We start from the raw sequence: 26,578 nt of genomic DNA on the forward strand, positions 1-26,578 counted from the left end.
ACAACTGGTTCCAGCAGCTAGAACTATATTTGCTAAAAATTGGAAAAACGAGAAAATACCAACACAGGAGAAAGTTATTCACAAAATAATGGAATGTGCAGAAATGAGTAAATTGACATTTGAAGTTAGAGAACAAGAAGATAAACAATTTTATAAGATATGGGGTTTATTTTATCAATGGTTAGATAAAGAATGGAAATGAAAGATACTAGAGAATGTTATCAATAAAAGAATAATAGAATGATACTGAATATAACATAAAGATATATTATCATTGGATAGATTGAAGATGATGTAATGAATTGTTATAATATAAATGGACCCAACATTTAGAATATCTCATTTAAAATGAAGGAATAATAGTGACAGTCAAACAAATGAGGTATAATGATAATAATCAATACAAACATATTCGATTTGATATTATGTGATTCATATAAATTGCAAGTGATGACTATGGAAAGAATGCACAAAAACCTTGTAACCAATTGACACACTATATGTAATGGAAGATGGTTTTACATTTTATGTCTTGCTGGTCTGTCTGTCTGTCTGTCTGTCTATCTATATCTATCTATCTATCTATCTATCTATCTATCTATCTATCTATCTATCTATCTAACTATCTATCTAATCGAATCGAATCGAATCGAATCGAATCTATCTATTTATATATTAAAAAAAAGAACTGGTTTCAGAACAGCCACGGTATTTCTATGATTTAAAGGTTCAACATTCCCGAGAAACCCTGCTCTATTTCTGCATCGTAATAGCTTGGTGGTGCAGTGGTTAGAATGCAGGATTGCAGGCAAACTCTGCCGTTGCCAGGAGTTCGATCCTGATCGGCTCAAGCTTGACTCAGCCTTCCATCCTTCCGAGGTGGGTAAAATGAGGAGACCCAGATTGTTGGGGGGCAAGAGGCTGACTCTCTTAAACCACTCGGAGAGGGCTGGACAGCACTGTAAAGCAGTATATGAATCTAAGTGCTATTGCTATTGCAGGTTAATTCTGCCCATTGCAAGGAGTTCGATCCTTATCGGCTCAAACTTGACACAGCCTTCCAGCCTGAACCAGATTGTTGGGGGCAACAGGCTGACTCTGTAAACCGCTTAAGGGTGGGGGGCTTTAAAGCATTGTGAAGCGGTATAACTTATTAAGTGATATTGCTATTGCTTCGCTCTTGTTTTTCCCCCTTCCTCCCCCCTCCCTGCCTCCTTCCTTCCTTCCTTCCTTCCTTCCTTCCTTTTTTCCTTCCTTCCTCCTTCCCATTCTTCCTGTGCAGTAGTTAGAAAGGAGTATTGCAGGCTAACTCTGCCCACTGCCAGGAGTTCATTCCTGACCGGCTCAAGGTTAACTCAGCCTTCCGTCCTTCTGAGGTCAGTAAAAGGAGGAGCCAGATTGTTGGGAGAGCAAGAGGCTGGCTCTGTAAACCGCTTAGAGAGGGCCGGAAAAACACTGCGAAGCGGTATATAAGTGCAATTCTATCTTACCGTTGCTGTGAGGCCAAGAGTGAACGGTCGCACTTCGGACAAGGGCTTCATCCACCTTCCCACCCGTGGGGTTGTCCACGTACTGGCGGCCTTGCTCCAGGGCGTTAAAGCACTCGTTCCAGGAGTCGTGGCTCTCCGCCTGAACCCTGTCGTAACTCCAGTTCGTGTAAGACAGCGCCGGCCGACTTGTGACCGACATGTAGTCCAAGCAGCTCAGGGAGGTGAAAGGTTGGGTGTGCTGATTCTGAAGGAGGAGGAGGAGACTCACGGGGGGCTCCTGGAGCCTTTTGGCGCCTTCTCCCAGCTGAGGGATTAAGGTGTTCTGACACATCATCAGCCTCCTTTCGGCCACCTGGCCGATGTCTGAAGTCCTGCCGAAAATATCCAACTCGTCCTCAATGAAGAGACCCGAGTTGTACCCTAGCTTGCGATTCATGATGGCGCTGAACCCGCAAGTGCAGCGGTATTGGTCCTCTTTCGACGAATCGGGGATGTACAGCCCGACGTCGGCGCCCTTGATGTTCATGTTGCAGGCGCATATGCAGCAGCTGTCGAAATTGCTATCCTTGAAAATGTTCAGCACGGAGTCGGAGAGGAGGAGCATGACGTAGAGGCTGTGGGCTTCCGGGATGGGCAGGACGGTGCCCGGTTCCACAGAATTGAGGGGCCGGGTGGTGGAGGGCGTGGAAGCTGGCGAGCCTTGGTCTGTGCTGTCGTATTTGACGGACCCTTGCCCGCTGGCAGTGCCCCCGCCTCTCGGAGTCCGTGGAGTCCTGGGTGTGCGTGGGGTCGGGACAGAGAAGCGAGGGGTGGCCGGAGACGGCAAGACCCCCGCCCCACTGTTACTGGCTGGCGCAGTGCTGCTGAGCGTGACCGGAGTGCTCATTTGTGGCGTGTTCATTTGAAGATAATCTTGATCAGCCAGGCTTCCGACGCTGGGTATGTTGCTACAAAAGCAAGAGAAAGAGAAGCGGTTATGTCAGGCCTGCAGTCATATTCCTTTTAGGATCTTTGGCCTGCCACACTCTCTCTCATTTGACTATGCGGTTTCATTAGTGGGGAATTGGGAGGGGGAATAGAAGTAGAATGCTATGTAGCCAAAACAAAATTACTTTCTAGAAGCCCAAGGTCTTCCTTTGTCTCTGCACCTCTGCACCTGACCAGAACTGGATGGGTGGAAGCTACCAGCGTGGCAGTGGGAGATTGGGCCATGGGATGGGCTTGTGGGTATGGGGGAAAGATCTTGAACTTTCAACTGGGTGGGGAAAACCGGGAAGCTTTCAGATTCGGGTTTTCCACAGAAGAGCCAACATGTCTCTCTTAATAAATTGGAACTTAGAGCAATGCTTTGCCTTGGACTCTGATTTAATTTTGGATGATATTTGGAACGCTGACAGATTATTTTCTAGCGGTATTTAGGACAAGATTCGTTAAAGCGCTGACTTCGGAACGGACAACGGCTTGGCAAGGTGGAAGCAGTCAATGTGTTTCTTTCAGCGTTGGCACAAAATATGAACCACCCAGTTACCGACAGAAGAGAACATCTGTAGCTCAGAGTTGAACTGTGGGGTTCTTGATGCTCTCTGAGCTTGGTTGTTTTCTTGCGGACATTTCATGACTCAACTAGGTAATATCATCAGTGCTAGAAGGGAGTGGGGTTTGCAAGGAGGAGGAGGAGAAGGAAGAAGAGGAGCTGTTGTGGGTGACCCACAGGAGTGGGAGGAAGAAGAGAAGGAGAAGGAGCTGTTGTGGGTCAACCAGAGTAGCTTAAATGAGATGGGTGGCTAACACAAATCAAATAATTAATAAAAACAAGAATTCCGAATACGAGCATGTTCCTTAAAATGTGCTGCTTTTGTGCCATTGTTCCCTTGACGAAAGAGCAGAAACCTGCACATTTAGTCGTTCTAATTAAGTAGAGAAAAGAAATATAGGAGTTGGGGGAGGGGGGAGAACATCGTGCAGATTTGGAAAAGTAAAACTGAAAGACTTCTGAGTCCCTTAAGGAAGCAAGAAAAGATGAACTAGAAACTTTGATTAGCAATCAATTCCTTGGTGGAAGCTTGCAGTAACAGACTTTGCTCTAATTGGATTACAACGGGAAGAAAAGATTTTTATCCCAATAAATACCGCCAATTAATAATCAGCTCAGACTTGGGGGAAATTGTTGTTGTTATTAAAAGGGAAAAAAAAACCCAACAATTACATTGTGGCCCAGACGCAGTCAAGAGTCTTAATTCTTTGCGGTCACCAGAGACCTTACGAAGGTGGGAGTGATAGACGCAAGCAGCTGGGAGCTCACTCCATTACGTGGTGCTATGGATTCGAACCACCGAACTGCCGATCTTTCTGATCGATAAGCACAGCATCTTAGCCGCTGAGCCACCGCATCCCATACGAAGGAATGGATAGGCCAAGGATTATCTCTCGAGAAATAACCAGGAAAGAGAACTGAGAAAGAGTCGGCGGTTTGAAAAACACATTTCCTTGCTTGTACTTACTTGTAACCATCTCTGATGAAAGCAGCTGCAGGCGGCAAAGGAAGCTGCTCGATTTTGGGAGGAATGGCCCATGAAGGCCGATAGACGCAGGCCTCGGGGACTTTCAGTGGGAGCAGGCACTGGCTGGGGAGCATCTTCAGTGGGGCAAACATAGAAGAACCCATAAAGGGCTGGAACATGGATACCTTGTGCACGAAGGAAAAATCCTGCAAAATCAAAGGAGGAGGGCGAGGTTTGTCATGGATGGATGGATGAAGCATTAAATAGACAAGGAAAGAAAGACACAGACAGTCAGAAGAGACAATGAGATAGAGACGAGGTAGGAGAGGTGGACAGATGGGGGGAAAGAAAGAGAAAGAGGGAGAGATCAGACAGATAGGAGAGATAGATAGAAAGAGAGATGAGATAGGAAAGGTTAGATAGGAGAGAGACAAAGAGATCAGACAGAAAGGAGAGATGGAGAGACAGAAAGAGAGATGAGATAGAAGAGACAGATAGAAGAGATGGACAGATGGGGAAACAGAGAGAGAAAAGAGAGAGATATCAGACAGGAGACGTAGATAGAGAGGTGAGATAGGAGAGACGGACATGGGGAGAGACAGAGAGAGAGAGAGAGAGAGAAAGAGAAAGATGAGACAGACAGGAGAGATGAACAAATAGCAGAGGTAGACAGAGAGACACAGACAGAAAAACAGAGAAAAATGAGACAGAGGAGAGATGGACAAATAGGAGAGATGGACAGAGAGACAGAAAGAGAGGGATGGAGAGAGAGACACACACACAAAGAGACATAGAGAGATGAGACACAGGAGAAATGGACAGAGAGAGAGAGAGAGAGAGAGAGAGAGAGAGAGAGAGATATGAAATAGATGAAAAATAAAACAGAAAGAAAAAGATAGAGAGACAAAGATTGGTTAAAAAACCTAATTTCATATCTAGCTTCCTCTTGTTTTAACGAAGCATAATGCAACACATGAAAATGACATCATGGCATGATAGGGCCCTCCCTCTTCCCCTCCCTTTCTGACAACAGCAGTTGGGATTTTTTCCCAGATGGAACGAGCAAATAGTATCATTTGGGCATATCATCACTGTATGTTTCAAGGAAAGAGATTTGTCTTGTCAACATCCAGGGAGGTGAAAAACAGGTTTCTCGGGCTGCAAACGAGAGGCGATGAATAAAATAAACAACTGCAGAAATGAAGAGGGGATACAAAAAGAAGGAGGATTTCTTCTCCACATTGGTACCTCCCTGCTTGTTGATTAAAGGTAAAGGAAAAGGTAAAGGCTCCCCTCGCACATATGTGCTAGTCGTTCCTGACTCTAGGGGGCAGTACTCATCTGCCTTTCAAAGCCAAAGAGCCAGCGCTGTCCAAAGACGTCTCCATGGTCATGTGGTCGGCATGACTCAATGCCGAAGACACACAGAACGCTGTTCCCTTCCCACCAAAGGTGGTTAACTATTTTTCTACTTGCATTTTTTACGTGCTTTCGAACTGCTAGGTTGGCAGAAGCTGGGACAAGTAACAAGAGCTCACTCCGTTACGCGGCGCTAGGGATTCGAACCACCGAACTGCTGACCTTTCTGATCAACAAGCTCAACGTCTTAGCCCGAGCCACCGCCTCCCTCTGCTTGTTGATTGTGTTATATCTAAAACAATTGCATACCTTGGAAAAGGAATTCATTGTATGTAAAAGAAGGAAAGTCTTTGCTCGGGGAGTCACGGAGATCTGTCCTTGTTACATCAGAAGCCAAGCAGAACATTTGGGGAGGAACCTATACTGAATACTGCAACTAGCTAGACTAAACATTCATCACTACGTAACTGCAGATATTGTTAAGTGAGGCTGTTATTTGTGTAATCCCACCCAGAGGTAGGAGACATTCTTTGATGACTAAAGAATTCACAACGTACACAGAACCAGATGTATTTATCTAGTGCATATCCTGAGTATAGATCAGCCTTTGGACACTATATATTGAGCCGTGGTGGCGCAATGGTTAGAATGCAGCATTGCAGGCTACTTTTGCTGACTGCTGGCTGACTACAGGTTCAGCAGTTCGATTCTCACCAGCTCAATATTGACTCAGCCTTCCATCCTTCCGAGGTGGGTAAAATGAGGACCCCGATTGTTGGGGGCAAGAGACTGACTCTGTAAAACCGGTTAGAGAGGGCTGGAAAGCACTGTGAAGCGGTATATAAATCTAAGGGCTATTGCTATTCTTTCCTTCCTTTCCTTTCCTTTCCTTTCCTTTCCTTTCCTTTCCTTTCCTTTCCTTTCCTTTCCTTTCCTTTCCTTTCCCTTCCTTCCTTCCTTCCTTCCTTCCATGCATGCATGCATGCATGCATGCATGCATCCCTCTATAGTGCACAGTGATTAGAATGCAGTATTGCAGGCTAATTCTGCCCACAGTCAGGAGTTCAATCCTGACCGGCTGAAATATATATGTATATCAGTCTTTTCACACTATACAATGAGCCATGTTGGCTCAGTGCTTAAAATGCAGCATTGCAGGCTACTTCTGCTGACCGTTGGCTGGCAGCTGTTCGGCAGTTCGATTCTCACCAGGCTCAAGGTTGACTCAGCCTTTCATCCTTCTGAGGTGGGTAAAATGAGGATCCAGATTGTTGGGGGCCAAGAGGCTGACTCTGTAAAGCGCTGAGAGAGGGCTGTAAAAGCACTGTGAAGCGGCCTATAAGTCTAAGTGCTATTGCTATTGCTATTGCTATTGCTATTGCTATTTCCTTCCTTCCTTCCTTCCTTCCTTCCTTCCTTCCTTCCTTCCTTCCTTCCTTCCTTCCTTTTAAGTTGTGCAGTAGTTAGAAAGCAATATTGCAAGCTAACTCTGCCGACTGCCAGCAGTTCAATTCTCACCAGCTCAAGGTTGACTCAGCCTTTTATCCTTCTGAGGTGGGTAAAATGAGGACCCAGATTGTTGGGGGCAAAAGGCTGACTCTGTAAACTGCTTAGAGAGTGGCAGCCCCTGAGATTTTGGAAGACTGCTATCATGTCACCCCTGGTCCTTCTTTTCATTAAACTAGACATCCCCAATTCCTGCAACCGTTCTTCGTATTTTAGCCTCCAGTATTCTAATCATCTTTGTTGCTCTTCTCTGCTCTCTTTCTACAGTGTCAACACCTTTTTTTTTTAACATTGTGGCGAATAAAACTGCATCTATTTTCCAAGGGTGGTTTTAGCAAAGCATTTATAAAGTGCTTTTAGCACCTCGCGTCATCTTGACTTGATCTGTTTTACCTTGACTTCTTCCGGCTTCGGACTGCCCAAACCGTCTTCCACTTCCATTTTAAACTCGGTGAGTTGAGTCGCCACCATGTTGACCACCGGGCTTTCCATCATCCCCAGCGTGGTGACAGTCTCTGAGCTGATGCCATCTTTGTAGCTCATGACGGGTGAAAAAGCCGGGTGCTGCTCCAAGGAAGGCGGGGTGGGGAACATGCGCTGCAGATCTGCAACAGCTGGAAAACATGCAGAAAAAAAACCCGAAGGGCAAAGCTTTATGGAAGCTTCATTGCTGGCCTCTCTATACTGCCCACGTGCCACTGAGGCTTTTATTTATTTTTTCTTCAAATTTGAATACTTTTTCTTTAACAGATTCGTTAACAGATTAACAGAGTTGGAAGGGACCTTGTAGATCATCTAGTCCAATCCCCCACCCAAGCAAGAGACCCTACACCGTTTCTGACAGATGGCTGTCCAGTCTCTTCTTGAAAGCCTCCAGGGATGAGGCTCCCAACATCTATTTTCTATATTCTAACTTCTGAAGGCAACTTCTGTTCCATGGGTTGATTGTTCTCATTGTCAGGAAATTCCTCCTTATTTCCAGGTTGATTCTCTCCTTGATCTGTTTCCATCCATTATTCCTTATCTGGCCTTCAGGTGCTTTGGAGAATAGCTTGGCCCCCTCCTCTCTGTGGCAGCCCCTCGAATATTGGAAGATGCTCTCATATCTCCCCTGGTCCTTCTCTTCACTAGACCAGCCATGCCCAGTTCCTGCAACCGTTCTTTGAATGTTTTAGCCTCCAGTTCCCTAATCATTTGGTTGTTCTTCTCTGCACTCTTTCTAGAATCTCAGTGTCTTTTTTACAGTGTGGTGACCAAAACTGGATGCAGTACTCTAGGTGTGGCCTTACTAAGGCTTTATAGAGTGATATTAGTACCTTCCTTGAACTTGATTGTATCCCTCTGTTAATGCAATTTAGGAGGATTGTGATGGCTTTTTTGGCTGCCACTGCACAGTGTTGGCTCATATTAAACTGGCCGTCCACTAATTAATGTGTTATTGAACTGACTGAAGCGTATATGGGGATTAAAAGAGAGTAGGGGGGAACATTGGATAGTTTGCAAGATTGGTTGGAAAGTCCTTGTGGTTTCTACCCTTGTGAAAAAGGAATGCCATGGTTTTGCTGCGCACACACACTTTCTATTCTCCAAAGCACCCGAGGGCAGAACAAGAAGTAAAGGATGGAAGCTTATCAAAAAGCGATCCAACCTAACATTGAGAATTTTCCTATCAGTGAGAACAATCAGTGGAAGGGCTTGCCTCTCGATGTTCTGGGTGCTCCATCACTGGAGGACAGACTCGAGGGTCGTTTGTCTGGAACCGTATAGGACCTCTTGCTCGAGCAGAGGGTTGGACTAGAAGACCTCCAAGGTCTCTTCCTCCGATTTTATGTTCTGTATTCCAACAGGGGAAATTTCTTGACAGAACAGCAGAAATTAAGGGTGCTCCATCACTTAAGGTTTCCCAAAAGAGACTGGACAGCCATTTGTCTGGAACCTTATAGACTTCTCCTGCTCAAGCAGGGGGTTGGACTAGAAGACCTCCAAGGTCCCTTCCAACCCTGTTATTCTGTAAGGGGGATTTTAAATGCCTCCCGCGGGCATCTTTCAGCTCGACTTCGATTCTTGATGGAACGCTAAGGAGCAGCAGATGGAAAATTGATGGGTTTAATCCCTCCATCTTGATAGATTTAATGAAGATACAAATTGCAGCCTGTGTTAGAAAGCATTGGCTCCTATTGGCCTCAATCAATTTCACCCCACCACTTTTAAAGTGACAGCTTTTTAAATGAATACGTTCTCAAATTAAAACAAAAGCATTTATTTCCCTCTGGCCTGAACGCTATTATCTGTGGTAATAATGCTCTCCCGATCAGCTGACAAGCCAATGGCCTTCTGTGAATGCTGGTATTAAAAAGATGCTGCCCTTGTCAAGATCTAGCTTTTATTATGGCCACATTGTAGGATTTAAAAATAATAATAATAATTTTGTGTCGTCTCCCCTCCCCCCAAATTGGGATCAAGCACCTTCTTTAACTTCCCTTAATTGTGTGTGATTATCCCTTTGCTTCAGGACCTTAAGGGGCAGGTTTCTTTATATCAATCAATCTATCTATAAAAACAGGATCTGATCAATGACTGAAATAAAGTGGCTTGATTTGATTATACTAGTGATCCATAGAGTGTAGCATCTGTTTAAGCAAAAATGGATCACCTCAGTTGTCAATCCACATTAATTCTTCCCCTAGACCTGTGATGGCACGCGTGCCACATGTGGCATGTGGAGCCATTTGTCTGGGCATGCCAGGCGTTGCCTTGTCAGTTGGCCAGCGCGCATGCACATGCTGGCCAGCTGAGTTCGGTCTTTTTTTTTTTCTAGGCCATTTTTCACCCTCCGGAGGCTTCAGGAGCTTCCCTGAAGCCTCCGGATCGCGAAAAAATGGCCCTACGGGCAAACCGGAAGTTCAGGAACATACTTCCAGGTTGATCGTAGGGCCAGTTTTAGCCCTCCGGATCGTTCAGAAGTCTTCCCTAAAGGTTCTGGAGGGCAAAAAACGACCATACAAGTGGAAAGCCCCTGAAGGCTCTGGAGGACCAAAAATGGCCCTACGGACAAACCGGAAGTCCGTTCCCGAACTTCCGGTTTGCCCATAGGGCTGGTTTTTCGCGCTCCGGAGACTTCAGGGAGTCTCCTGAAGCCTCTGGAGGGGGTGGGAAACTGTTTTCACCCTCCCCAGGCTCCTATAAAGCCTCTGGAGCCTGGGGAGGGGAAAAAAAGCACAAATGGGGGGGGGAAGCACTGGTCACGCATGCATGCACCCTGGGGTCGTGTACAAAGCATTATGGGTATTGCACGCCCATGTACGACCCCCCTACGCTCCCCCCCACTTTTGGCACACAAGCCAAAAAATATTCTCCATTATAGACCCATCCGTGTCCTTTTACAAGGGAATATTTCATAAACAAGTTTTGAATTTAAAAAAGGAGGAAATCTGTTTGGTTTCAGGCTGGGAGAGGACATACTTTACCTGGAATAATGCTGGAATTACTTACTCGGAGGATAAGGAACAGCTGTCCTTGCATCCTTGCTTAGATGTCGCTCTTCAGTTCCCACCGGTGGCAATTTTGATGATCGGAGGGGAGGGGAGACAGCCTAGTTTTGGAATTGAAACATACACATATATTAAAAAGGTAAAGTTTCCCCTCGCACATACGTGCTAGTCATTCCCGATTCTAGGGGGCGGGGACACTGGTCCCAAGGATCAACCTCAGTTCATCACAAACTTACACCAGGGTCATCTTCATCTGAATTATCAAAGAGATTATCCAAATCATGAAGAGAAGGGGCCAAGTCAGTAACTTGTGTTAAGCTACCAGAACCAGCTCGGCCAGCCGAATTATCTTGCCGCGTATCTGGGAGGAGGAGAAGAAGAAGGGGGGAAAAAAACATCAAGAAGTGAGAAAGCACGACAGACATTTCCCCACATCCCTCAAATTTGTCCCTAAAAATGCCTGATTAGGGACTCAGCAAAAAGTAATGCCCAGGGGGAAATATTCAAAAACTGCACACTACCACCGTCCCACCTATTTCTTCTTTTTTGCTTATCGCGAAAGGGTGGATGACTCGGGAGGGCTGTTGATGATTCGCCTACGGCATACCTGTCTTAGGTGCAGAGCTGAAGATGGACATTGCATCTTTCCCATCTGGCAGGGTGGTTGAATGGCCTCCTGGCGTTAGCTCTTTAGCTGCAGTTCCGTCTTCTGGCTGCAATCACAAAGAATTTAACCAACTTTTATTGAGGGAAATACTGTGAAAATCCAAAAGAAAATGAGAAGGAAGAGATCTTGAATTCTTTTAGCACATTATCTACCTACCTACCCACCTTATATCTATCTGTCTCTCTGTCTGTCTGTCTGCCTATCTGCCTGTCTATTTATATCATCCATCCATCCATCTATGTCATCCATCCATCCATCCATCCATCCATCCACCCACCCACCCACCCACCCACCCACCCACCTACCTACCTACCTACCTACCTACCTACTTACCTACCTATGTCATCTATCTATCTATCTATCTATCTATCTATCTATCTATCTATCTATCCCTATCTATGTCATCCATCCATCCATCCCTCCATCCATCTATCTATGTCATCCATCTCTCATCTATCTATATCATCTATCTATATCTATCTATCTATCTATCTATCTATCTATCTATCTATCTATCTATCTATCTATCTATCTATCATCTATCTCGTCCATCTGTCTATCTATCTCTCTATCTATCCTGTTTCCCCCAAAATAAGACATAACTGAAAAACAAGCCCTAACATGATTTTTTTCAGGATGCCCGTAATATAAGCTCTACCCCAAAAATAAGCCTCAGTTACGATTGTCAGCAGACGGAGGCGTTTAATACTGTATTTCCCTCAAAATTAAGACCTAACCAGAAAATAAGCCATAATGCATCTTTTGGAGCAAACATCAATATAAGACCTGGTCTTATTTTGGGAAAAACATGGTACCTACCTACTTATCTACCTTACCTACCCACCTACCTACCTACCTACCTATTTATCTATCCCTCTATCTACTTATCTATATCTATCTATCTATGCACATATCTACATATCTCTCTCTCTCTCTCCCATCCATCCATCCATCCACCCACCCACCCACCATCCATCCATCCATCCACCCACATACCTGCCATCTTTCTCAGAGACACTTCACTAAGATATAAAGACCTAAACAAGATATTCATATTCACCATTCACCTGGTGGCTGCATTTTGAACCTGGTTGCTTTTCCTGATGCTTACTTTATTCAGGTGCCCTGTGTTATATATGTGTGTGTTGTTATATGTGTTCTATGCTTAACCCAGGTGTCCTGTGTTATGCCGAGTTATATAAAACTCAACATTATGTGACTTCTATGACTTTGTTAAGCACATAAACTCAAGTGTGAAGCCTGATTAAGAATGACATCAAGTTGAGGGGGTATGCGAAGCCACAAACCGCTCTACAACGGTTTAGGCCTCCACTTCGACGGGTACCTTATTCTTCTTCAGAGATTCTCTGTCAGTGCCAAGTTTGCATTTCTTAGTGCCCGTGAAGCTATATTTGATGTCCCCGTCCTGAAATGTGTATGGATCACTGGCATCTCCCAAGCATTCGCCAGACTGAGGAATTAGCGGTGAGGCATCCAGGTAATTCACTGCTGGAACAGGTAGGGTCTCCTCCACAATTTTAAATCTCTTGTTAGGCTGTGCTAAGAACCTACAGTAGATGAAAAGGAGGAAAAAGCAATGCACATACTGTATCTTACCTCATTGCTTTTCTTCAATGATTAAATCCAGTTCTTCCCTCTCTGTAAGCTAATGAAATCTTCTCAACTTAAAACAGAAAAGGGGGATTCCCAGAATGTAACTTTTACAGCTAAAGGTAAAGGTTCACCTTGCACATATATGCTAGTCGTTCCCGACTCTAGGGGGTGGTGCTCTCTCCATTTCAAAGCCAAAGAGCCAGCGCTGTCCGAAGACGTCTCCGTGGTCGTGTGGCCAGCATGGCTCAACACTGAAGGCACACGGAACGCTGTTCCCTTCCCACCAAAGGTGGTTCCTATTTTTTCTACTTGCATTTTTTTACCTGCTTTCGAACTGCTAGGTTGGCAGAAGCTGGGATGAGTCACGGGAGTTCACTCCGTTACGTGGCGCTAGAAATTCGACCGCCGAACCGGCGACCTTTCTGATCGACAAGTTCAGCATCTTAGCCACTGAGCCACTGTGTAACTTTTAAAGCTACTAATATATTACTCGTTTCAATCTCCTATTCCTCCAGGACATCCATTTGAAGTGACCATTTTTTTTCTTGAGAATCTACATAATCGTGTTTAATCCCAGGTTTATGGCTTTCTCGTGATCTCACAACCACAGGGCTTTCCTCTGCGTGGCACTCAAAACGAATCCTTCCCTGTACCTTTCCGTAGAAATATCTGAATAACTGCAGGAGAACTGCGCTGTTATTCTTGAGATAATTTGAGGATACACATTGCTGGCTCTAATTTGCAGTATTCTTGAAGCCTGACATCAATATTTTAGGCCTTAGCTGGTTATTATTATGGATAATGTGCTGTATAAAATCTGCCCTGTGGCTTTCCTTTTCTTTTCTTTTTTTCCCCCCTTCCCCGGTAAACTGTAATAATATAATTACATGATGCGATATTTAGCAAGTTCTAGCTCACCACAAAGGGAAAAATGAACGGGGGAAGCACCTGATATATTCGCATGTCAGCCTGTTTTATCATTATGATTTCTGAAGAAACGCAGAGGACTGAGACTTCTCAAAGCTAGCAGGAGTCTCTTAGTCCAACTTGAGAAAAAAAACCAACAACACCGTTTTCCAACGTTCCTGCTTTAAACATTTGTTGGTATCATTCGGTAATCAGATGGGGAAGAAATGGAGGTTGGGACAGATTTTATTTTCCTGGGCTCCAAGATGACCGCAGATGGGGACCGCAGCCAAGAAATCAAAAGACGTTTGCTCCTGGGGAGGAAAGTGATGGCAAATCTAGTCTGCACACTAAAAAGCAGAGACATCACCCTGCCAACAAAAGTGCATCTAGTCAAGGCTGTGGTTTTCCCAGTTGCAATGGACGGCTGTGAAAGTTGGACCATAAGAAAGGTTGAGTAACAAAGCATGGAGGCTTTTGAACTCTGGTGCTGGAGAAGACTCCTGCACTGAGTCCCTTGGACTGCAAGGCGATCCACCGAAGCAGTTCGCCTGGGCTTGAATGGACTCCAGAGGATGGTAGAGGATAGGAAGGCCTGGAGGAACGTTGTCCATGGGGTCGCAATGGGTCAGACACAACTTTGCAAGTAAGAACAACAACAGAGAAAAGATCAGATAGATAGATAGATAGATAGATAGATAGATAGATAGATAGATAGATGGATGGATGGATGGATGGATGGATGGATGGATGGACGGACGGACGATAGATAGATGATAGATAGATGGATAGATGGATAGATGGATAGATGGATGGATGGATGGATAGATAGATAGATAGATAGATAGATAGATAGATAGATAGATAGATAGATAAAGATGGACTGCAAGGCCATCCAAGCGGTCAGTCCTGGAGGAGATCAACCCTGACTGCTCTTTAGAAGCCCAGATCCTGAAGAGGAAACTCAAAGACTTTGGCCACCTAATGAGAAGGGAGGACTCCCTGGAGAAGAGCCTCATGCGGGGAAAGGTTGAGGGCAAAAGAAGTAGAAGAAGACGGCAGAGAAGGAGGTGGCTGGATGGAGTCACTGAAGCAGTCGGCGTGAGCCTAAATAGACTCATGGGGATGGTAGAGGACAGGTAGGCTTGGAGGAACGTGGTCCATGGGGTCATTATGGGTCGGACATGACTTCGCAACTAACAGCAACCTCATTCGGTATTCTGACAGGTCATCTTAAAATAACCTCACGGGAGACAGATCTTTCTGGGATCACAGGGATTGGGTCACATAACCTCCTTAAAGAATTGTTCCCATTTATGATGGAGAACCGCAGGCATGTGGAGATGAGCACCCCTGCAGTGTTGCCTTTCCACATGGCCATGTCTATTGACATCAATGGCTTGAAAATTAGACTTCCCGTAATTGTCAATGACCAATTTCGCCACGGGCCAACTTGCCGCAGCCAACTCGACGCAAGACAATTCCCTGTGGGACAAGAGTAATACTGATATCAAAGAAATGGTGGAAGAGAATCATTAAACCTTGGTGGCATAGCGGTTAGAGGGCAGTATTGCCGGCTGTCTTCAATTTGGTAGATCAAATCACCAGGCTCAAGGTTGATTCAGCCTTCCGTCCCTCCAAGGTCAGTAAAATGAGGGCCCAGATTGTTGGGGGCAATAAGCTGACTCTCTAAACCGCTTAGGGAGGGCTGTAAAAGCACTGTGAAGTGGTATAACAACTTTTCTTAAGTGATATTGCCATTGTTTTGCTCTTCTTTTTCCCCTTCCTTCCTTACTTCTTTCTTTTCTCCCTTCCTTCCCTTCTTCCTTCCTTTCTCCCTCCCTGCCTCCTCTCTCCTTTCCTCCCTCCCTGCCTCCTCCCTCCCTCCCTTCCCTTTCTTCCTGTGCAGTAGTTAGAATGCAGTATTGCAGACTGACTCTGCCAACTTACAGTTCGATCCTGACCGGCTCAAGGTTGACTCAGCCTCCCCTCCTTTCGAGTTTGGTAAAATGAGGGCCCAGATTGTGGGGGGGGGGGGATTTGCCGACTCTTTAAAACTGCTTAGAGAGGGCTGTGAAGTGCCGTGAAGCGGTATAAGACTTACGCTATCGCTATTGAAGAAAGGGATTTTGAATAACTCAAATCAATTGCTGAATTGCCCTGCAATTGTGGGTTGTCCTCCAGTGAGTTAGCTGTGGTGAGTTGTGCCACAACAAGCTGGCCGTGGTGCGTTGGCCGCAGCGAACCGGCTGTGGCAAGTCATCTCATCCCACCCCGACGCACCGAAAGCAAGCAAGACTTGGCCTTACCTTTTCAGGGGACTGTTCTCCGACGCCACCTCCATCCTGAGGTCGTGGATCTCACACTGGAGCTCCGGAGGCCTGAATTCCAGATCGCTGGGGAGAGGAAGAGAGTACGCCTGCCATCTGTTGGACGACTCCCGGCGGTGCACGATGCCGCAGTACAAAGCCGTCTCGCTGACTTCGGCCATCAGGGGCAACCTTTGGCCCACCAGGACTGTCCGATCCTCGGCGCTGCCCAGCGGCTGAAGTTCCAATCCATTGCTGTAGAGGGTTGGGTTGCCAGGATCAGACGACGGGTCCAAAGCGTCGGCTTCCTGCCCCCTGGGCTGGGGGCTGAGGGTGGGAGGCAGAGGAGATATGGGGGAGCGGGGGGAATCCATAGGATTCGAATTGGCTGGCTTGCTGGGGTGTCGGGCAGGCAGGGAGAGCTGCTTCTCGTACTTCCTATTGCTTGCAGCTTCTAAGGAAGGTTCCACCCCCGTCAAGGGCAGCTTCTGTCCCGAAGGATCCTGCTCCATGCACAGGTCTTCGGTGACCGAGGGACGGTGGTGAAATGGCAGCAACGACCTCTTCTGGACTTTCTCCGACTTCTCTTGCCTCTCGGTGGTTTTGTGCTTAGAGGCAGGAGGGGGCAAGGTGGAAGAGGACGAGGTGCCCCCTCCGAACCCCGGCTGGGATATCGTGGGCGGACGACTGGAGCCGACAGCACAGCGCTGCTTCAGGAGTTTGTGCCTGGGGATGAAAGAAAGAAAGAAAGAAAGAAAGAGAGAGAGAGAGAGAGAGAGAGAGAGAGAAAGAAAGAAAGAAAGAAGGGAGGGAAGGAGGGAGGGAAGGAGGGAGGGAGGGAGGAGGAAAGAAAGAGGGAGGGCAGAAGGAAGGAAGGGAGGAAGAAAGAGGGAGGAGAGGGAGGGAGGGAGGAAGGAAGGAAGAAGGAGGGAGGGAAGGAAGAAGGAAGGAAGGAAGGAAGGAAGGAAAGAAGAAAGAGGGAGGGAGGACAGGGAGGGAGGGGGAAGAAGGAGGGAGGGAGGGAAAAAGGAAGGAAGGAAAGAGGAAAGAAAGAGGGAGGTATGAAGGGAGGAAGGAAGGAAGGATGGATTGATTGATTTACCAAATGGGCTCTTATGGATGTCCAACCTTGGCAACTTTAATACCTGTGGACTTCAACTCAGTGGTGAAATTCAATTTTTTTTACTACAGGTTCTGTGTGTGTGGCTTGGTGGGCGTGGCAGGAGAAGGATACTGCAATATCCCCATTCCCTCCCCCCACTCTGAGGCCAGCCAAAGGTGGCATTTGCCAGTTCTCCGAACTACTCAAAATTTCCACTACCGATTCTCCAGAACCTGTCAGAACCTGTTGGATTTCACCCCTGCTTCAACTCCCAGAATTCCCCAGTTAGGAATTTTGAGAGTTGATACCTACAAGTCTTTAAAATTGGACACTCTGGCTTTAAAGCAGTGGTTCTCAACTTTGGCAAGTGATTTATTTATTTTTTAATCCTTCTCAGATCATGGTTTTTCAACCTTTGCAATTTTAAGCCATGTAGACTTCCCCGAAGCTGGGGAAATTCTTCAAGTCCACAAGTCTTAAAAGGTGCCAAAGTTGGGTTAGGGTTAAGGTTGGCTGGCTGGGGAATTCTGGGAGCTCACAGGATTCACAGCTGGCTTTCTGGCCTAAGATGGAACTATAACTCGCCGTCTCCTGGTCATAGGCCCAAAGTCAGCCAGAAAGCGTTCATGCCTAACTAAGGTGGGACTAGAACTCACCATCTTCTGGTTTCTAGGCCAGCACTATACCAAACTCACATACATAACCCTATTTTCTTCCATCTGGATGCTCTTGAGATTCTTCTCCCTTCTACTCACCTGGAACAAGAGCAAAGGACTCTTTGGGCTGGATCCACAAAATCCCAAGAAACACAGTTGGCGGGGGCCTCTTCCTCCATATTGGTAGCGGGAACTGGATTCCTTCTGGTAGGAAATAAACAGATGTAACCATGTCAGCAGGCCAGGAAGCCTTAATTTATGAGTGTAGAAACTTAAGAGGTACTGTATTTTTTGGAGTACAAGACGCTCCAAAGTATAAGCCGCACCCAGCTTTTGGGGAGGAAAATAAGGGGGGGGAAATCTGCCTCTGCCTCTCAGCAATTTGCCTCCTTGCAGCAAACAGCCAGTTTCAGTTTCAGCACAGCCTGATTAGTGCAAGCAGCTGATTGTCAGTAGCCTCCTGACGATCAGCTGCTTCAGGCTGCAGGGATTGCCATTGCTTATTGCTCCCTCTGTGCACCCCATTTTCGGCCTCCGTATCCTGTTTTCAGTCTCAGCATGCCCCGGTTTTGGCTTCCATGCGCCCCATTTTCCGCCTGTTCTGGGCAGCGGGGATTGGAATGGGCAGAAAATGAGGCACACATAGGCCAAAATTAGGGCACGTGAAGGCCGAAAATGGGGGGCACAGAGGCCAAAAATGGGATGCGGAGGCTGAAAATGGGGCATGCAAAGGCGGCAATAGGCAATCCCTGCAGCCTGAAACAGCTGATGGTCAGGAGACTGATCCAACCGACAATCAGCTGTTTGTGCTAATCAGGTTGTGCTGAAACTAAAACTGAAAAGCTGTTGGCTGTTTGCTGCAAGGAGGCAAATTGCTGGGATGCAGAGGCCCAAGGGTAGGGGCTGGTGGGTGGGCAGGGCTACATTCCGTGTATAAGACACACCCAAATTTTCACCCTCTTTTAGTGGAGGGAAGTGAGTCTTATAATCCAAAAAATACGGTAAGTGGGAATGAATGAATTACCAATGCTTCCCAGGCTAAATGAAGCTGTTGTTAATCAGATATGAAACTTTTCTTTTCTTAAATCGGATATTATGTGCCACACTTTTACAAAATGTATTTTTACAAGCCCGGCTGAAAGAGAAATTGGCTTCCTGCACTCTGTAGTACCATTGGCACCCAGTTTATATTCATGTGCAGCAGCTTCTGAGCTTTTTCGCACACCTGCATATTATTACTAAATGAAGATTTACAGTTCATACTTTCCGCTTGAATCTTCAGAGGTACCACTAGCAATACCAACAAGCACACTTCATATATATGTATATATCTGTGCACATCGGAGATATAACCGAGACACAAATCATCAAAGAACAACAGAGCAAGATTTAGCAAAATTGCAACGTATAAGTGAATGCCACGGGGAACAATAATCTGAATAACAGAGCTGGAAGGGACCTTGGAGGTCTTCTACTCCTCTGAACTGAGCCAACTTGATGGGTGGTCTGAGAAGACACATAATAATTGCAATTTCGTTATTCTATGTATGACTCAGAATTCCTTTTAAGGAACCCAGGATGTTGCAACTCAGATTAAAACCAAAGGGCCTAAATATGTTCCTTACTCTTCTTCTTCTTAATGGGCTTGATGTAGGACAGGCAGAGCCAGGGGAAGGAGTCACGAGAGGAATCAGCTTAGAATCCTTACATTCCCATAAGCGGTTTAGGCCCAACCCCTCTTGAATTCCATTCCCTAGTGCCAATTTAGTGTTGACTGTTAATTGACTAGATTGTTGTTTACAGGAATGAATAATCAACTTGACTAGAACCTAGTTGAGTAGTCCTGAGTCTTCAAATTCTGACACTTTGGTGGGACTCACAATAAACTCGTAAAGAGTAGGACCAGCCGTTCTTCAACACGATCCCCCAAATTAGTCAGTCAGTTTGACATACAAAGTATTCACCCATTTATATTCCCTCTTGTTCTCGCTCTCTCCCCCCCTCTCTCTTTTTCTCTCCGTCCCTCCTTCTCTCCTTCTCCCTCTTTCATTCTCTTAGTCTCTCTCTCTCTCTCTCTCTCTCTCTCTCTCTCTCTCGATCCCCCTCCCTTTCTTTCTCTCCCTCTCTATCTCTCTAACACACAGACATACACACTCATAGAGAGACAAGCTATTAAAATAAGCAGTTTGTAACAAACAAGTCCAAGGAAATCCCAGTGTTCCTACTTGGACTGTGTCCTGTTGAGGATGCATTCTTTCCAAACTCGGTGGACCATACAGTTCTGAAATTTGGGTGGGATCTTCCCCGATTTTTTGGGACTCTGCATAGTGACCATTGCATCTGGTGCGGCTGAATGATTGACGATGGTTGGAATGCCTCCGCTGTCACCTGCAAGAAATGGCAAGATCTTTTTTGAAAATTTAATTCAGTTTGTTGGTTAAGTTTGTTAGACTTGTTTGCCATCGGTTATGCCTAGAGGTCACTCTGGGTTGGCTCACAAATGTTAAATAGCAATAGCAATAGCAGTTAGACTTATATACTGCTTCATAGGGCTTTCAGCCCTCTCTAAGCGGTTTACAGAGTCGGCATATTGCCCCCAACAATCTGGGTCCTCATTTTACCCACCTCGGAAGGATGGAAGGCTGAGTCAACCCTGAGCCGGTGAGATTTGAACCGCCGAGCTGCAGAACTAGCAGTCAGCTGAAGTGGCTGCAGTACTGCACCCTAACCACTGCGCCACCTCGGCTCTATAAAAGCCAGTATAACATTGAAGCAACAAAGATAAAGGCTCCCCTCGCACATACTGTATGTGCTAGCCATTCCCGACTCTAGGGGGCAGTGTTCATCTCTGTTTCAAAGCCGAAGAGCCAGCTCTGTCCGAAGATGTTTCCGTGGTCATGTGGTTGGCATGACTAAACACCGAAAGGCGCACGGAACGGTGTTCCCTTCCCACCAAAGATGGTTCCTATTTTTCTACTTGGATTTTTTACCTGCTTTCGAACTGCTAGGTTGGCAGAAGGTTGACACAATAGATATTCATAATAATAGTAGTAATTTACAATGAAAAAGATGGAGAGGAAGTGTGCAGGACGCCACAGGGTTATCGAGGTATAAAATACAAATTAAAATACTGATGACAGGAAATCAAATAAGGAAGCATGAGGGAAACACACAGATCCAAAGCTTGTATATATTTACAAATGAACAACAGTTTGGCTTTAGACACAAACAAAATCTGGGATTGGATGCAGACAACCCCAGCTTCTCAGAATGGAGAGAGCGCATGGATTGACATTTACGGCCGGGGTAGCGCAGCTAGACAATTCCAAAACCTCCAGCTGTGATAATAGCCAAGCCAACAATAGTGTATTGATCATCTTCCATCAGGGTTACATCCATGTTATAAATCTAATGACAGATAAATAAATATAAATAACAGAATAACAGAAGCGCTAGGGACCTTGGAGGTCTTCCAGCCCAACCCCCTGCTCAAGCAGGAGACCCTATAAATTTTCAGACAAATGCTTGTCTAATCTCTTCTTAAAAGATGTAATGGAGCAATCACAACTTCTGTTGGCAAGCTGTTCCACCGATTATTTTTTGCAGAGGATGGAGCTAATAAAATAGATAGGTAGGTAGGTAGAGATAGATAGAGAGATATTATTCTCTCATCCTTCCTATTACCTATCTCTTCCCACTTAGGACTATAACCATGTTGCTTGTATCCTTACAATTTATAGTGTTTTTTGTTTCCTAGTATGATTAGATTGCTTCTCAGTAAGCTATGACTATCACTGTGCTGTATCTTAGGATTCTTGATGAATGTATTCTTTTTTTATTTTTCTTTATGTACACTGAGAGCTTATGCACCAAAGACAAATTCCTTCTGTGTCCAATCACACTTGGCCAATAAAGAATTCTATTATATTCCATTCTATTCTATTCTTTTATTTTTGATTAATATATTTTATTCTCCTTATGTACAGTGAGAGCATCTGCACCAAAACCAAATTCCTTGTGTGTCCAATTACACTTGGCCAATAAAGAATTCTATTCTAATTCTATTCTATTCTATTCTTTTATTCTCTTCTCTACTCTATTTCTACTCTATTTATATTGATATTGTTTCCTGATTGCTTATTTGTATCCTATGACTATTATTAAGTTGCACCTTATGATTGTTGAGGAATGTATCTTTTCTTTTATGTACACTGAGAGCATATGCACCAGACAAATTCCTTGTGTGTCCAATCACACTTGGCCAATAAAGAATTCTATTCTAATCTAATCTATTCTTTTATTCTTAATATATTTTATTCTCCTTATGTACAGTGAGAGCATATGCACCAAAGACAAATTCCTTGTGTGTCCAATCACACTTGGCCAATAAAGAATTCTATTCTAATTCTATTCGACTCATTTAGCGGTTAACACCAATTTTCAAGGTTTCTGGTCTGAAAGCAATTCCAACTTGGAAGGAAGGGAAGGGTCAACTCAACGCAACTCTAGCCAGACAGCAGAGGGAGCCGTATGTTCGCTTAGTGTCTTAACCATGTGTTTCAAAATAAAATAAAAAAATAGAAAAACCAACGCCGTGCTTGGGCTGGAAAAGGGGGTAATTGTACAAATCCTCAATAAGGTCAAACGTGTTTACAGAACTCCTTGTTCTAATGTCTGGCGTGGCCAGAAAAAAAAAGCCATGCGCATAAAACACTGGAAATAACCAAAGCACAGCGATCTGGAGAGGGGAAGAGGGGGAAGGAAAGCCATTCAGCGAGAATGGTGCCTGCTAGTGAGTTGATCAGAACATGCTGAGCCAGTTTTTCTGGTTATAATTATTTCTGGGGCTTTAAAGGTTGATAATGACACCTCTCTCTCTCTCTCTCTCTCTCTCTCCTTTTCTTTCTTCTCTCTCTCTCTCCTATTCCATCATCTATGTATATGTCTGTCTATGCATCTATTACCCTATTATTTTTCTTTCTTTCTCTCGCTCTCTCCCTCCCTCCCTCTCTCATTCTCTCTCTCTCCTATTCTATCACCTATCTATATGTCTGTCTATGCATCTATAATCCTATATTTCTTTCGTTCTTTCTCTCCCACCCTCCCTCCCACTCTCCCTCTCTCTTTCTCTCTCTCTTTCTCTATCCCTCCTTCAACTACGGGAGTCTCAGGGCTTTGAATTCTCTCCAACAGTGGCAAGATCCAGGCCCACTTCTGCCAGGATGTTGACAAGGAATGTGGACTTGACTTGCTTTTGCAATGACGCAATGTTTAGGGTGGGAGGGAAATACTTCAAATTCCCCGGTGCCAATTTTGCAAATGCCTGATTTTGCACGGTTTAAAACACACACACACACCCCTGATCCCACTAGCATTGATTTCCCTGATCTTCACAGGAGTTACAGAGGTGTAGAATAATAGAGCTGGAAGGGACCTTAGAGGTCTTCTAGTCCAACTCCCGCTTAAGCAGGAGACTCTAGGCCAGTGATGGCTAACCTTTTCAGCATTGTGTGCCGAAAGCACATGGGCACCCACGCTCAAAATGTAACGCGTGCCAACCACCACCACCTGTGCACTCTGCCCTCCCATGCTCCGTTTTGGGCCTGGAAGACTTCCTGCACCAACCTGGAAGCCAAAACGGGGCACAGGGGCACTGTGTGAGGCCCCAAAATGCAATGCGAGCATGGACCCCGCCTTCCACGCCAACGTGTGTCCCCCCCCCCGCATAGGCCCCACCCCCTGCATATATAATGGGGAAAAATAAATGGGGAACTCATCAAATTTGCAGATGACACCAAGATGGCAGGAATAGTCAACACTCCAGAAGACAAAGGCTTAAGGTACAGAAGGATCTTGGCAAACTTGAACATTGGGCACTATCTAATAAAAGGAAATTCAATGATGAAAAGAGTAAGGTTCTACATTTAGGCAAGAAAAACGAAATGCAAAGGTACAGTATAGGTGGTACCTTGCTCAATAGCAGTAACTGTGAGAGGGATCTTGGAAGTCCTAGTGGACAACCATTTAAATAGGAGCCAGCTGTGTGCAGCAGCTGCCACAAAAGCCAACACAGTTCTAGGCTGCATCAACAGTCAAGATCACGTGAAGTGTTAATACCACTTTATAATGCCTTGGTAGGCCACACTTGGAATCCGGCATTCAGTTTTGGTCGCCACGATGTAGAAAAGATGTGGAGACTCTAAAAAGAGTGCAGAGAAGAGCAACCAAGATGATTAGGAGACTGGAGACTAAAATATATGAAGAACGGTTGCAGGAATTGGGTATGTCTAGTTAGATGAAAAGAAGGACTAGGGGAGACATGATAGCAGTCTTCCAATATCTCATGGGTTGCCCCAAAGAAGAGGGAGTCAAGCTATTCCCCAAAGCACCTGAGTGTAGAACAAGAAGCAATGGGTGGAAACTAATCAAGGAGAGAAGCAACTTAGAACTGAGGAGGAATTTCCTGACAGAACAATTAATCAGTGGAACAGAAGTTGCCTCCAGAAATTCGTTGCTTATTGCTATTATTCCTGGGAAACGGTTCAACATCCACACAGGCAAATCATTCCTAAGATATATTTATCCCCTCCTGTTTTTGTAGATCTGAAATGTCAGCCCGGTGACTTATTTTTCCAGGGTTTTTTTGGGGGGGGCGGGTTGTGCCTTTCTCATTTGTGCAAGTGTGTTTCAAGGAAGAAAAAAAAATCACAACTACTATCAATACAGTACAATACAATAGCAGAGTTGGAAGGGACCTTGGAGGTCTTCTAGTCCAACCCCCTGCCTAGGCAGGAAACCCTATACCGTTCCAGACAAATGGCTATCCAATATCTTCTTAAAGACTTCCAGTGTTGGGGCATTCACAACTTCTGGAGGCAATTCTGTTCCACTGATTAATTGTTCTCACTGTCAGGAAATTTCTCCTCTGTTCTAAGTTGCTTCTCTCCTTGCTTAGTTTCCACCCATTGCTTCTTGTCCTGCTCTCAGGTGCCTTGGAGAATAGCTTGACTCCCTCTTCTTTGGGCCAGCCCCTGAAATATTGGAAGACTGCTATCATGTCTTCCCTAGTCCTTCTTTCTGTTAAACTAGACATGCCCAGTTCCTCCAACCGTTCTTTGTATGTTTTAGCCTCCAGTCCCCTAATCATCTTTGTTGCTCTTCTCTGCACTCTTTCCAGAGTCTTCACATCTTTTCTACATCATGGCGACCAAACCTGGATACAGTATTCCAAGTGTGGCCTTACCAAGGAATAATAAAGTTGTATTAACACTTCACGTGATCTTGATTCTATCCCTCTGTTGATGCAGCCTAGAATTGTGTTGGCTTTTTTGGCAGCTGCTGCACACTGCTGGCTCCTATTTAAATGGTTGTCCACTAGGACTCCAAGATCCCTCTCACAGTTACTACTGTTGAGCAAGGTACCACCTATACTGTACCTGTGCATTCATTAATGATATGTTCACCAATTATGTCTACCTAAAGCAGTGCTTCTCTTCCAGAGTTCTGGGAGTTGAAGTCCTTAGGTCTTAAAGTTGCTAAGGTTGAGAAACGCTGACCTAAAGGATTAATTGATGCCCAGAAATACATCATATATCTGAATATTGGCAAGCAGAGCGTTTTTATTCCTGGTGCATACAGAAGGAAAACAAGGAAGAATCTGGTGTGATGAGGCTTGAACCAAAGTAAACCAAGAGAAGATTCAGGAAAGATATGGATTCGTAAAGAGGAGACTGCAATACCCTGAATGAACGAAATAATCTCAGCCTTAAAAGCAAGTGGTTTAAATCAGGGGTCACCAACCTTTCGGACCTCAGGGACCATTAAAATCATAATTTTAAATCCCACAGACCACTAATATGATCTGCCTAGTGGCCGGCTGGGTGGGCGTGGCTAGGTAGTCATGTGACTGGGTGGGTATGACCAACTCGATGTCACTCACATCGAGGGGTACCTCGCTGACCTTTACTCGCCCCTCCCCTCCCAGCCCTTCCTCGCCTGCCCGCCCGAGTTCCTTAGGGCCCCAACAGGAAGCAGTTGCAGGAGCTAAGCAGCCACCATGAGGAAATAGTTGGCAAAACAGCTCAGTTTAAATTGGATCCGGCCGAGAAGGAGGCTCAGCAGAAGCACCTCACTGAGGACTACAAGCATAGGCTTTCCAAGCAGAGGAAAGACCTGAGGGAGTACAAGGCCAGGTACCGGCACCTGGAGGATCAGCTGGCTGAGATGGTCAGCCAGTTCCAGGCCATGATGCTGTCCCACTGAAACAAGGCCCTCCGGCTCTTCGCCACCAGCAGCGCTTCCCTCCAGCCTTCGCCCAAAGCCCCCCACCAGGAGGCTGAAGCAGACCCCAAGTTGGAATTTCTGCCCCGCTCCGACCCGCACAAAAAGACCCCGAAGGGGGAGACTCCCTGCAGCAACACAAGCGTTCATTGCACGTATCCATCCCAGGGGCCGCAGTTTGAGGAACTCTGATTTAGTGCACTATAAAAAATGCAAATAATTTTTCTGCGGGCCACCAAGATTTTTTCACAGACCACCAGCTGGTAACCACTGGTTTAAATTATACCATTCCGAAAGAAAGAAAGAAAGAAAGAAAGAACGAAAGGAAGGAAGGAAGGAAGGAAGGAAGGAAGGAAGATAGAAAGGAAGGAAGGAAGGAAGGAAGGAAGGAAGGAAGGAAGGGAGAAAGACCATGTATTTCGCTTACCTATGACAGTCTGCTCCGGAGAAGTGGGCGGGGTGAGCAACATTCCACAACTGCTGGTGTCTTTCAAAGTCCCAGCTCCTTGTTGTGCCACACTGTTGTGGCTTCCTGGTGCGGAAGAGTTCTGGGACACGGGAATGTCGTTTTGCGAGATAAGAACGAAGGCAGAAGGGTACACCATCCGGACACCTCCTGTTAAGGCCGAGGGGAAGGGAGGGTGGGAGTGAGACAGAAAGTTGAGGTGGGTTTTTTTTAAAAGGGTTATATTTGTAA

General features: G+C 45.6%; 1 protein-coding gene across 1 annotated transcript in view; it reads right to left on the reverse strand.

Annotated features, from left to right (window-relative positions):
* MED13L (mediator complex subunit 13L) overlaps positions 1-26,578 on the reverse strand; it is a 185,292-nt gene that overhangs the window by 24,790 nt on the left and 133,924 nt on the right. The window contains 11 exon segments of the mRNA XM_032229147.1: positions 1,491-2,437; positions 3,992-4,197; positions 7,250-7,470; positions 10,349-10,448; positions 10,584-10,708; positions 10,955-11,060; positions 12,360-12,582; positions 15,844-16,569; positions 17,701-17,805; positions 19,827-19,989; positions 26,309-26,497. Of these exon segments, the coding sequence (XP_032085038.1) occupies positions 1,491-2,437; positions 3,992-4,197; positions 7,250-7,470; positions 10,349-10,448; positions 10,584-10,708; positions 10,955-11,060; positions 12,360-12,582; positions 15,844-16,569; positions 17,701-17,805; positions 19,827-19,989; positions 26,309-26,497 (3,111 nt within the window).

Source organism: Thamnophis elegans, chromosome 13 (genome assembly GCF_009769535.1).
Source record: "Thamnophis elegans isolate rThaEle1 chromosome 13, rThaEle1.pri, whole genome shotgun sequence".
In the NCBI taxonomy this organism is placed as follows: Eukaryota; Metazoa; Chordata; class Lepidosauria; order Squamata; family Colubridae; genus Thamnophis; species Thamnophis elegans.